The following is a 13,495-nucleotide window of genomic DNA, read 5'->3' on the forward strand; positions in this document are numbered from 1 at the left end:
GTATTAGTTCTAGAGTTAAGTCTTTGATACATTTTGAGTTAATATTTGTATACGGTGTAGAATAGTGATCCCAAGTCAGTCTTTTTGCATGTGAATCTCCAGATGAATTGTCTTACCCCCATTTGTTGAAGATGCTGTTCTTTTCCTATGTAATGTTCTTGGCGCTGTTTTCAAGATTAATTGACCATAGATGTGATGGGTTTATTTTTAGATGCTTAATTTTATTCCATTGACCTTTTTGTAAATTTTATGTTTGAATACTCTGTTGTGATTACTGTTGTTTTTATATTGAGTGTTGAGATCTGGAACTCTTCTCTAGCTTTGTTCTCTGGTAAGATCATTTTGTTGTTCGGGGTCCCTTAAAACTACATATGGATTTAGAATCACCTTATGCTTTTCTTTTTGCCCCTCTGCCTTCCAGAAGAGCAACAGAAATTTTTACAGCAATTTAATTAAATCAGTAGATTGACTTAGAGAATATTGCATCATAACAATATTAAGTCTTTTAATCCACAAACATAACTTGACATTCCATTTATTTAAATTTTTTCTTTAATTTCTTTAAGCAGTGTTTTGAAGTTTTAGTCTTCTCTTTCCGTGGTTAAATTTATTCCAGTGTGCTTTATTGTTTTTGGACACTGTTGTAATTATAATCATTTTTCTGATCTTGGGTGGAAATCTTTTATTAAGTATGATGTTAACTGTGATTTTTTTTTTTTCAGATTTCCTTTATCAAATTTAGGAAGGTCCCTTTTATTTCTAGCTTGCTGATTGATTTAGTGCTTTTTTTTTTTTTTGTCAACTGATGTGGTCATTTGGTGTTTTTATTTTATTCTATAATTGGTTCTTACATATTGAAAGGCCCTTTAATTTCTTGGGAAATTCCCACTTGATCAGTATGAGAAATCCATTTAACATTTATTTGCTACTATTTTCTTCAAGATTATTTGTCTGTTCCTTTTTCTGATAGCTATCTGGATTGGTATCAGGGTAACACTGACCTCAAAGAAGTGAGTTAGAAATTGTCCCCTCTTTTTTTTTTTTTTTTTTTTTTTTGACATGCAGAGTTAGAGAGAGACAGAAAGGTCTTCCTTTTCCGTTGGTTCACCACCCAAATGGCCACTATGGCCGGCACTGCTGTGGCTGGCGCGCTGCGCTGATCCAAAGCCAGGAGCCAGGTGCTTCCTCCTGGTCTCCCATGCAGGTGCAGGGCCCAAGCACTTGGGCCATCCTCCACTGCCTTCCTGGGCCACAGCAGTGTGCTGCAGAGCAGAGAGCTGGACTGGAAAAGGAGCAACTGGGACAGAATCTGGCGCCCCAACCGGGACTAGAACCCAGAGTGCCGGTGCCGCAGGCAGAAGATTAGCCAAGTGAGCCGTGGCGCGGGCCTGTCCCCTCAACTTTTAAAAAGGGTTTGTGAAACATTGGAATTAATTTTTGTATGAGAGGCAGTACCAAAACAGTTTTGAAAAAAATTGGCATTAGAAGATGATTATTGTTTTATAAAAAATTTGAAATATATGCATGCTGTTCTCATAATATGCATTTTTTCATTAGCATTTTGAAGACTTCTTTAAGCAAAATGTAAGATGCAGTATTAACTTTGCTATAAAAGGGAATTAACTGTTTACTTGTATCGCATTGTGAATGAGCCTTTAATTCTGGCAAGTTAAGATAGACAAGATACGGGGCCAGTGCTGTGGTATAGCCTGGAAAGCTGCTGTCTGCAACACCGGTTCGTGTTTCCTCTGATCCACCTCTGATCCAGCTCCCTGCTAATGTGCCTGGGAAAGTAGGGGAGAATGGCCCAACATTTTATCTAATTACATCTGTATGGGTTGTCCTGAATGGGCAAATTAGTACAAACAGAAGGATTAATGGTTGCCTAGGGCTGGGAGGGCTGAAGGATAAAGGATCTGATAGCTAGACAGTACCTCTTTTGGATGATGGTATTGATGGTTGTACACCTCTGTGAATATACTAAAATCTGAATTGCGTCCTTTAATGAGTGAATTCTGTGTTATGTGAATTATATCTCAGGCTGCTTTTTAGAAAGTTTCTGATATATTTTTTTTAAAGATTTATTTATTTGAAAGGCAGAGTTAGAGAGAGAGAGAATGAATCGATCTTCCTCCTTCTGGGTCACTACCCAAATAACCGCAGTGGCTGTGTCTGGGTCAGGCCAGAGCCAGGACTTTCATGCTAGTCCTGGATGTGGATTACAAGGGTCCAAGCATTTGGTCCGTTTTCTGCTGCTTTCCCTAGGCCATTAGCAGAGTGCTGGGTCAGAAGTGGAGCAGCCAGGGCACAAACTGGCACATACATGGGATGCTGGCCACGCAGCGGTGACTTTACTTGCTATGCCAAAACACTGGCCCTGGTGTTCTGTTTATTAAAAATGAATTTTGTTTATTTTCATTTTATTCAAAAATCTTGAGAAATGGAGACAAAATCTTCCATTTGCTTGTTTACTTCTCCAGATGTCCACACAAGCCAGGGCAGAGTTGGGCTGAAGCCAAATCTCTTCATGGTGCAGGTCCCCAAATACTTTAGCCAACCTGCTGCCTCCCAAGGTGTCGCTCCCCCTCTTCATGGAGGAACGACACTAAACCCTGCCTAGGCTTCATATCCGAGTCACGGCACCATTATGTCGCTCCCCCTCTTCGTGGAGGAACGACACAGGACCCTGCGCTGTTCTTTTGTCTGCTCGGCCCTCCCCGGGTTTGCTGCTGGTTCTTCCCGGGTTGGCTACTATCCCTTCCACCTCCGTGGAAGGGCAGTTCCCCCTGGCCACATTCCCCACTTCCGCAGGGGAGCGGCACACCGCCGGCCGGTTCTCTGGGGGGCTGCACAGGTGTTCCTTCAGCTAGATGTTCCCCTTAGATGTTCCTGGTGCATGCCGTCTCTCTCCTCCTTTATAGTCCTCCTCTGCCAATCCCAACTCGGCTGCCCACACGCCGAGTACGCTGCTCTCCTCCAATCAGGAGCAAGTCCTATAGTTTATTAGCTGAACTGGAGGCAGCTGTGCAGAAGCTGTTTACTTCTCTCCCAGCGCCATATTGTGGGAGAGCAGATGCATAGAATAAGTCTTAATTCCAGTAACTCAGTCTAGTCCGGATTGCTCCCCACACCAAGGTACACATTGGCTGAAAGCTGGACTGGGAAGGAGAATTGGGAATTGAACTAGGCAGATGTCCCAGAGTAAATGCACAGCCAAATACCCATCCCCACAGTGTCAGTAGTAACATCCCCATTATTGTTGCTGATACTAGTAAACAAATCTGCCTGCTTTTCTGCATTTTTTTTTTTTTTTTTTTTTTTTTGACAGGCAGAGTGGACAGTGAGAGAGAGACAGAGAGAAAGGTCTTCCTTTGCCGTTGGTTCACTCTCCAATGGCCGCCGCAGCCGGCGCACCGCACTGATCCGATGGCAGGAGCCAGGAGCCAGGTGCTTTTCCTGGTCTCCCATGGGGTGCAGGGCCCAAGCACCTGGGCCATCCTCCACTGCACTCCCTGGCCACAGCAGAGAGCTGGCCTGGAAGAGGGGCAACCGGGACAGAATCCGGCGCCCCAACCGGGATTAGAACCCAGTGTGCCGGCGCCACAAGGCGGAGGATTAGCCTAGTTTGCCGCGGCGCCGGCCTGCATTTTTTCTTTTATAAGTTTAAATAAAGAGTCGTTGGGATTTTTTTCTTTTAAATAAGCTAGCTTTTGGTTTCATAACTCTATTAAGTTTTGCTGTTCTATTTTTTTTTAATATTTATTTATTTATTTGAAAGAATTACACAGAGGAGAGGCAGAGAGATAGAGAGGTCTTCCATCCAATGGTTCACTCCCCAATTGACCTCAACAGCCAGAGCTGCACTGATTCGAAGCCAGGAGTCAGGAGCTTCTCCCGGGTCTCCCATGCGGGTGTGGGGGCCTGGCGCCATCCTCCACTGCGTTCCCAGGCCATAAGAGAGAGCTGGATGGGAAGTGGAGCAGCCAGGTCTCTAACCAGAGCCCATATGGGATGCTGGCACTTGATGCCAGGGTGTTAACCCGCTGTGCTGCAGCGCAAACACCCTTGCTGTTTCTTAATATGTCTCCATTCTAATCTTTAATTGCTTTGGATTGTTGGCTCTTTATTTCTGCTTCCTTAAGGTGTAATGTAAGCTATTTAAGATTTTACTTTATTTTTGTTTATGTTTACGGCTGTATAAATTTCCTTCTAAGAATTGCTTTTGGGCCAGCACCAAGGCTCACTAGGCTAATCCTCTGCCTGCAGCGCCTGCACCCCGGATTCTAGTCCTGGTCAGGATGCCAGATTCTGTCCTGGTTGCTCCTCTTCCAGTCCAGCTCTCTGCTATGGCCCGGGAAGGCAGTGGAGGATGGTCCAAGTGCTTGAGCCCTGCACCCACATAGGAGACCAGGAGGAAACACCTGGCTCCTGGCTTCAGATTGGCACAGCGCAGCATTTTGGGCGTAGCGGCCATTTGGGGGGTGAACCAACGGAAGCAAGACCTTTCTCTCTGTCTCTCTCTAACTCTACCTGTCAAAAAAAATTAAAAAAAAAAAAAATTGCTTTTAGTATATTCTGTGAGTTTTGATGTAATATGCTATTTTTCTCCATGTGCTTTGTAATTTTTCTTGTGATTTCTTCTTTCGTTTGATTGTTACTGATTTATTTAAATATTTTTTGGTGAAGTCTTTGATTTTCTTCTGATACTGAGTTTGATTATGTTGCGTTGTAATCAGAAGATAATTTGCATGATTCTGTGTTTGTTTGTTTGTTTGTTTGTTTTTTGACAGGCAGAGTGGACAGTGAGAGAGAGAGAGAGACAGAAAGAAAGGTCTTCCTTTTGCCGTTGGTTCACCCTCCAATGGCCGCCGCAGCCGGCGCGCTGCGGCCGGCGCACCGCGCTGATCGATGGCAGGAGCCAGGAGCCAGGTGCTTCTCCTGGTCTCCCATGGGGTGCAGGGCCCAAGCACCTGGGCCATCCTCCACTGCACTTCCCTGGCCACAGCAGAGAGCTGGCCTGGAAGAGGGGCAACCGGGACAGAATCCGGCGCCCCGACCGGGACTAGAACCTGGTGTGCCGGCGCCGCTAGGCGGAGGATTAGATTCTGTGTTTTTTAATTGAGACTTGTTTTAACATGTGGCCTGTCCTGGCGAATGATCTTTATGCACTTAAGTAATTTATTCTGTTGTTGGATGCAGTTGATTATGTTTTATTTATCCTTTGTGTAGGTCTATGGTTTGCTGAAAGTAGAGTGCTGAAATCTCCCTTGTTGAGCTGTTTCTTCCTTAAATTTTCTTTTATATATTTGGAGTGTCAGTTGTTGGTTGCACTTGGGCCATCTTCTGCTGCTTTCCTAGGCGCGTTAGCAGGGAGTTGGATCAGAAGTGGAGCAGCCAGGATAAGAACTGGTGCCCATATGGGATGCCGGCATTGCAAGTGGTGGCTTTACCCATTATGCCACAGTGTCAGCCCCTCTTTATATAATCTTATTCTGATTTTTGCCTTAAAGTCTATATTATCTGATACTAGTGTCCCATTCCAGCAATTTCTATGGAATATCTTTTTCCATTTTTTTATTTTCTGTCTCTTGTTTATTTGTATTGAGAGTGGATCTCTTACAGATAGTATACTAGTTTTTGATTTAGTGAGTCTAGAGTCCTAAATCCTACTTCTGTTTCTGCTTCATGTTGCCTCAAGACTTTAAACAGCGTTTACCATTGCTGTGTCTTAGTTGTTTCATCTGTAAAAGGAGTGGAATCGTTAGATACTCTTTACAGCTTATTGTTTAGCAGTGCTATTCTGTGGGATTGGGCAGATGACATTTTTACTAGTAAGGACTTAATTATCTAATTTTCTTTCGCTAATCTTCAAGAGGCATGACATGAATAAATTACCTTCAGATGCACTACCAGCTTCTTTAAAGATTATTTATTTATTGGAAAGTCGGAGATATATATATATATAGAGAGAGAGAGAGAGAAAGAGAACGAGAGGTCTTCCATCCACTTGGTTCACTCCCCAGTTGGCCGCAACGGCCGGAGCTGCACCAGTCCGGAGCCAGGAGCTTCTCCCAGGTCTCCCATGCAGGTGCAGGGGCTCTGCGCCATCCTCCACTGCTTTCCCAGGCCATACGAGCCTCCTCCAGGTCTGCCAAGCGGGTGCAGGGAACCAAGGACTTGGGCCATCCTCTACTGCTTTCCCAGGCCATAGCAGAGAGCTGGTTCGGAATCGGAGCAGCAGGACTTGAACTGGCACCCATATGGGATGCCGGCATTGCAGGTGGCGGCCTTACCCGCCATGCCATAGCGTGGGCCCCCTGTTTCATATATAATTATCAACAATGTATTTCCAGAGGTTCTTACATTATTCATTTACATTATTCTTTTCCATCATTGTGAAAGAAGTAACGGCTGACCACCAAATAACTTAGGCTGAAGATTTATTGTTATCATTCTCGACTATGTATTTCTATATTTACCTCAGCTACATGCAGTCTATACAGCCTGTGCTTCAGATGAATTTTCTTTTTGTGATTTTCATTTAATTTTTTAAATAGGGTTTATTTATTTATTTGAAAGGCAGAGTTACACAGAGAAAGAGAAAGAGATCTTCTATCTGCTGATTGACTCTCCAGATGGCCATACATTCAGGGCTGGGCTAGGCCAAGGCCAGGACCTTCATATAGGTCTGCTCGTTGGGTGGCACATACCCAAACACTTGAGCCATCTTCCAATGCTTTTTCCAAGCCACTAGCAAAGAGTTGGAAAGGAAGTAGAGCAGCTGGGATGCTAACTGGTACGTATATGGGGTGTCAAAAGATTTCTTTATATATTTGAAAGTCAGAGTTACAAGAGAGGCAGAGAGAGAGAGAGAGAGGTCTTCATCCACTGGTTCACTCCCCAACTGGCTACAATGACAGAGCTGGGCCAGTGCAAAGGCAGGAGAATGGAGCTTCCTCCAAAAGTGTACCACATGGGTGCAAGGGCCCAAGGAATTGGGCTATCTTCCACTGCTTTCCCAGTCTATAACATAGAGCTGGATTGGAAGTGGAACAGCCAGGACTGGACCTAGCACCCAGACATGATGCTGGCACTGCAGGCTGCGGCTTTAACCACTACACAGCACCGTCCGCCCCCCTATTTAATCTTTTTTTTTTTTTTTTTGTTTAACAGGCAGAATGGACAGTGAAAGAGAGACAGAGAGAAAGGTCTTCCTTTTACCGTTGGTTCCCCCTCCAATGGTCAGCATGTTGCGGCCGGCGCACCGCGCTGATCCAAAGCCAGGAGCCAGGTGCTTCTCCTGATCTCCCATGTGGGTGCAGGGCCCAAGCACTTGGGCTATCCTCCACTGCACTCCCTGGCCACAGCAGAGAGCTGGCCTGGAAGAGGGGCAACCGGGACAGAATCCGGTGCCCCGACCGGGACTAGAACCCGGAGTGCTGGCGCTGCAGGCGGAGGATTAGCTTATTGAGCCGCGGCACCGGCCCCTATTTAATCTTTAATAAAAAAATTAACTATATGAAATAAAATTAAAATCGCCAGCTGATGCTCCACTGGTAATGTCACCTGAATTCCTGGTGTTCTCTACTCAGTTTGAGTAGATATGAGTGAAATCTTGTCCAGTTTAAAATTTGCTGTGGGTTTTCTGAATTTGCATAGCGCTTGCTTAACCTGTGCTTTTGCCTGTTGTCTTTAACTTGAGTATCTAGTAGTTTCATTTTGCAATTTCTGATTAAATTGTTCAGTACAGCCCTCGGAGCAAACTGTTGCCCTGTTCTTAGCATTGGTTTTATCCGAGGACCAAGCCTTTGATTTAAAAATTAATTTGGGGGCTGGCGCTGTGGCTCAGTGGGTTAAAGCCCTGACCTGAAGTGCCGGCATCCCATATGAGTGCCGGTTCGAGACTCGGCTGCTCCACTTCCCATCCAGCTCTCTGCTATGGCCTGGGAAAGCAGTAAAAGATGGCCCAAGTCCTTGGGCCCCTGTACCCAACTGGCAGACCCGGAAGAAACTCCTGGCTCCTGGCTTCGAAGATCAGCAGCGCAGTTCTGGCTGTTATGGCCATATGGGGAGTAAAGCATTGGATGGAAGAGCTCTCTCTCTGTCTCTACTTCTGTCTGTAACTCTGTCTTGCAAATAATAATTTGAAGATCTTTGCATTAATTCTTATTTTGAGCACTCACTTATTTTTCTTTTTCTTAGATGAAGGCTTAAATTAGCAGGCCATGCCACAGCTCTGATGCTGTTCATCAATTATGCACTGTAAAATGTGCCAAGCTGAGGCAGAGGAAACCTGGGCCTGATGAATGCGTGGATCTTACTTTGCTCAACCGTGTGTGTGTGTTTGTGTGTGTGTGTGGGGGGGGGTTTGTAGAGTTTTTTGATTTTCTGTGGTCATGGAATTGAAAAGAGTTGGCAAAGCCTTCTTATTTGATTCAATGAAGTTTCTGTATTTTGTAAAGTAAGCGAGATACTTTTATATATATATCTTTTGAAAAGATTTTTGGTAGATAATACCAAGCATTAAGGGCTTAGAAATAGTTTACAAATTTAACTATTTCTTATTTAGTAGGGTTTGAAACAAAGAAGAAAGAAATTAGGTATAAGCTTTAGTCCTTGTCAGGGTAGAATCTCCTTTCTGCATTGTCAGAGCTTGGATTAGCAGACTGGTAGGAAGTGTGTGAGACTATGAGTGCTGGCCGGCGCCGCGGCTCAATAGGCTAATCCTGCACCTGCGCTGCCAGCACCCTGGGTTCTAGTCCCAGTCGGGGTGCCGGGTTCTGTCCCGGTTGCCCCTCTTCCAGGCCAGCTCTCTGCTGTGGCCCGGGAGTGCAGTGGAGGATGGCCCAGGTGCTTGGGCCCTGCACCCCATGGGAGACCAGGAGAAGCACCTGGCTCCTGCCTTCGGATCAGCGCAGCGTGCCGGCCGCAGCGGCCATTGGAGGGTGAACCAACGGCAAAGGAAAACCTTTCTTTCTCTCTCTCTCACTGTCCACTCTGCCTGTCCAAAAAAAAAAAAAAAAAAGAGATACTATGAGGGCTGATCTTTGAATGGCCTGAGCAGAATAATTGATTCACCATATTTGAATTAGCTTATCATTTAACTCCTGTCAAGTGTTATACATACTCTGTACTTGTAGCTGCTGAATTTGGATCCTTTTATAATTTAATAAGTGCTATATACTACATTATAATTTGAATATTTCTGAATGAGTTGTGAACAATGTGATTTATATTGGTCTGTGACTAATGGAATAAATTTGGAAATAGCAAATGTTTATAGTTTGGGAATTGGCTCAGCAAAATTGGAGTGCAAAGTCAAGTGTTAACTTTTTTTTTTCTACATTTATTTATTCATTTCAAAGAGTTACACAGAGAGAGAATGAGAGGCAGAGAGAGAGGTCTTCCATCCACTGGCTCACTCTCCAGTTGGCCACAACGGCCAGAGCTGTGCCAGTCCAAAGCCAGGAGCTAGGAGCTTCTTCCAGGTCTCCCAAGCAGGGGTAGGGACCCAAGGGCTTGGGCCATTTCTGCTACTTTCCTAGGCCATAGCAAAGAGTTGGATTGGAAGTGGAACAGCTGGGACTCGAACCGGCAGCCTCCCTGCTACGCAACTACATGGTTGCAAAGAACCAGGGAATCTGGCCATCTTCCATTACCATTCCAAGTGCTCCAGCAGGGAACTGAATCAAAAATGGAAGAGTCAGACTCTCAGCTGGTTACCAGCACTGCAGGGCGCTGCTTAACCCACTGTGCCACACACCTTTCCCCTTAACTCTTTTTTTTTTTTTTTTTTTTTTGGACAGGCAGAGTGGACAGTGAGAGAGACAGACAGAGAGAGAGGTCTTCCTTTGCCGTTGGTTCACCCTCCAATGGCCGCTGCGGCCGGCACGCTGCAGCCGGCGCACCGCGCTGATCCAGTGGCAGGAGCCAGGTACTTCTCCTGGTCTCCCATGGGGTGCAGGGCCCAAGCACTTGGGCCATCTTCCACTGCACTTCCCTGGCCACAGCAGAGAGCTGGCCTGGAAGAGGGGCAACCGGTACAGAACCGGCGCCCTGACCGGGACTAGAACCCGGTGTGCCGGCGCCGCAAGGTGGAGGATTAGCCTAGTGAGCCGCGACACTGGCCGCCCCTTAACTCTTAATTGATTTTTGAATCAAAACTATACTGAATTCATGAGATAATTTTTTTATTTAGTCTTTGAAATTGTAACTGTCCTTTCGAGGAGTTCGGTAGAATTTCTGCATAAAAAATATTTGAACATGTGGGTTTTTTTAAAAAGATTTGTTCATTTATTTGAACACAGGGTTAAGGAGATATCTTTCATCCGCTAGTTCACTTCCCAAATGGCTGCAACGGCTAGAGCTGGGCTGATCCAAAGCTAGGAGCCAAGAACAACTTCCAGGTCTCCCACATGGGTGTAGGGGCCCAAGGACCTAGACCATCTTCTGTTTTTCCCAGGTGTGTTAGCAGGATTGGGTGGGGAGCAGCCAGGACTCAAACTGGTGCCTATATGGCAGCAGCTTTACTGCTGTGCCACAAAGCCGGCCCTCACCTAGAAAATTTTAAACATCTAATTCCATTGCATTATGATTAGAGTATTAGATATCTGTGGATTTATGGACTTTTTTAAAAAAATTCATTTATTTATTTATCTGAAAGGCAGAGACAGAACCATTCTCTGGTTCACTCCCACAAATGGCTCCAGTGACTGGAGTTGAGCCGATCAAAGTCAGGATCCAGGAGCTTCTTCCTGGTCTCCCGTATGGTTTTCTAGGGCCCAAGTACTTGGGCCATCATCTTCTGCTACTTTTCCTGTCACATTAGCAGGGAACTGGCACCCATACGGGATCCTGGCACTACAAAATGGTGGCTTTAATCACTATACTACAGTGCCAGTACCAGTAATGAATATTTTATATTTATGCTAATTTGTGACCACTATTTTTTTTAAGATTTATTTATTTACTTGAAAGTCAGAGTTACACAGAGCGAAAAGGAGAAGCAGAGAGAGAGAGAGAGAGGTCTTCCATCCGCTGGTTTACTCCTTAGTTGGCTGCAGCGGCTGGAGCTGTGCTGATCTAGAATTTAAAAATGTCTTGCAGAGAATGTTGGTTGTTTCCTCTAATAGGCAGGGTTTGTTCCTGGCTGGAGAGCACACTGACCACTACTGTGAGCAGCTCTGTGCAGGAATCCCAGGCTGTTTCTTTGTCCCTCCAAATCATCCGATGCTTTTGCTCCTTGTCCCAGTTCTTTTATACTCTGGTCACTCTTTACATACTAGGCTTAGAAGCCCTAATGCCTTAGGTGAGATGAGATTCATGACATCTCCAAATATGAGGTACCTTGGCGCTTCACATCAGCTCAAATTCTGTAGTGAAGGAAATTTGTCCTATCCTCAAGAAATCGAGGAAGGAATCTTTCTTGTCGAGTAACTTTTAATGTCGTGTTTTTTTTTTTTTTTTTTTTTTTTTAAGATTTATTTATGTATTTGAAGGAGAGAATGAGTGAGTGGTGTCTTCCATCTGCTGGTTCACTCCTCAAATGACTGCGCCAGGTGGGACTGGTTCAGAATGAAACCAGGAGTCTGGATTCTTCTGGGTCTCCCACATGGGTGGCAGAGTCTATGCACTTGGGCCATCTTCCAGTGCCTTTCTAGGTACCTTAACTGGGAGTTGGATCAAAATCAGAGCAGCCAGGACTCCAACCTCTGTGACAGTAGAGAATGCTGGCATTGCAGGTGGTAGCTTAGCTGGCTTCACCATAGCACTGACTGCTTTTTCATTTATTTTTTTTTAAGATTTTTATTTATTAATTTGACAGGTAGAGTTAGAGACAGTGAGAAAGAGAGACAAAGGTCTTCCATTGGTTCACTCTCTAAATGGCCACAACAGCTGGAGCTGCACCAATGCAAAGCCAGGAGCCAGGTGCCTCTTCCTGGTCTTCCATGCGGGTGCAGGGGTCCAAGCACTTGGGCCATCTTCTGCTATCCCAGGCCACAGCAAAGAGCTGGATCGGAAGAGGAGCAACCGGGACTAGAACCAGCCCCTATATGGGATGCTGGCGGAGGATTAACTTAGTGCGCCATGGCGCCAGCCACTATTTTTGAGTTTTCGTTTTCACTTTATTTGCAAGGCAGAGACAGATCTTCCATCCACTGGTTCACTCCCTAAATAGCCTCTACAGCCAGTGCTGGGCCAGGCTGAAACCAGGAACCTGGAGTTGCTTCTGGTTCTCCTATGTGAATGCAAGGGCCCAAACAGTGTGACCATCTTCCACTGCTTTCCCAGACACATTAACAGGGGAGCTGTATTAGACTCAAACCAGCACCCATATGGGATGCCAGAAATATAGATGATAGCTTGACCATCCATGCCACAATGCTGGCCCCCTGGATATATATTTTCAGTTGTACTGGTATTACATTAAGTCTCTCCAGAGAAACAACCAACCCTATGTACGTGTTTTACAATTAATTTTTTCATGGAGTTAAGGAAACGGAGAAATCTTGTTAAGTGTTACATAAAGATGAATTTCTGTGCTATTTTTACTTAAAATGTCTTGAACTTTTAATTTTTATACATCTAGAAAGTGAAAGCCCTGAATAGTCTTTTCTACAATTAAGCTATATCAGCAGTGTCCACATGAAGAATCAGAATATTAAGGATGCATATTGGTTGTACCTACTAAGATGTCACTTTATGGGCACAGGGTTATGGTGTTGCATGTGTAGCCACAACCTGCATCTCCAACATCTCATATGGCTGCAACAGCTAGGGCTGAGCCAGGCCAAAGCCACGAACATGAAATTCCATCCAGGTTTCCTACATGGGTGGCAGAGGCCTAAGAATCTAGGCCATTTCTGCTGCTTTCCCGGATGCATTTGCAGGGAGCTTGATTGGAAGTGGAGAAGCTAGGACTCAGACTGGTGCTCATATGAGATGCTGCACTACAGGCAGCCGCTTAACCTGCTGCACCAGCTCCCTGTTACTCCTGTCCTTCTCCAGTTAACCCCTGGCCTGATTACCAACACCATACATTACTTTCACTTGTTTTCAAACTGTATTATAAGGTATGTTTGTTTTGTATCTGACTATTGTCAGTCCTGTGGCATATAACTACATATGGTTGCATTTCATACACACTGATAGCTGTGTCACAATAGCTTTCAGTTTTTTCCATATTGAATTACACAGTCTTGTTCTTTTACTTGTAGAAGGAGCTGAAGAGGAGAAAGTGGAAACAGATGTGGACAGTCAGCAGCCTGAGAAGGTAAAGTCTGAATTGTCTTCCAACCGAAAAGGCAGAGATCGCTACATCACAGCACAGTGATTTGGCTTTTTGAATCTCATCAGGGACTATAAATAGTTGTGTCATCCTCATGAACTTTGTTGGTATAAGCACAGTTCTCACAAGGGGCAATACAGGATATTTTTCATTTATTTATTCTGCGTAGATTCTCTGCCTCCTATCTTTTGTGTGTCTTTCAGGCAC

General features: G+C 44.9%; 1 protein-coding gene across 3 annotated transcripts in view; it reads left to right on the plus strand.

Moving 5' to 3' along the window:
• Positions 1-13,495, plus strand: part of SMARCC1 (SWI/SNF related BAF chromatin remodeling complex subunit C1) — a 167,772-nt gene that overhangs the window by 99,180 nt on the left and 55,097 nt on the right. For all 3 annotated transcript variants that reach the window (XM_089306388.1, XM_051852494.3, XM_089306387.1), the window contains one exon: positions 13,218-13,273. In XM_089306388.1, coding sequence (XP_089162514.1) covers positions 13,218-13,273 — 56 coding nt within the window. The remainder of the gene's footprint in view (positions 1-13,217; positions 13,274-13,495) is intronic.

Source organism: Oryctolagus cuniculus, chromosome 10 (genome assembly GCF_051225735.1).
Source record: "Oryctolagus cuniculus isolate XC-2025 breed Fujian yellow rabbit chromosome 10, ASM5122573v1, whole genome shotgun sequence".
NCBI classification, from domain to species: domain Eukaryota; kingdom Metazoa; phylum Chordata; class Mammalia; order Lagomorpha; family Leporidae; genus Oryctolagus; species Oryctolagus cuniculus.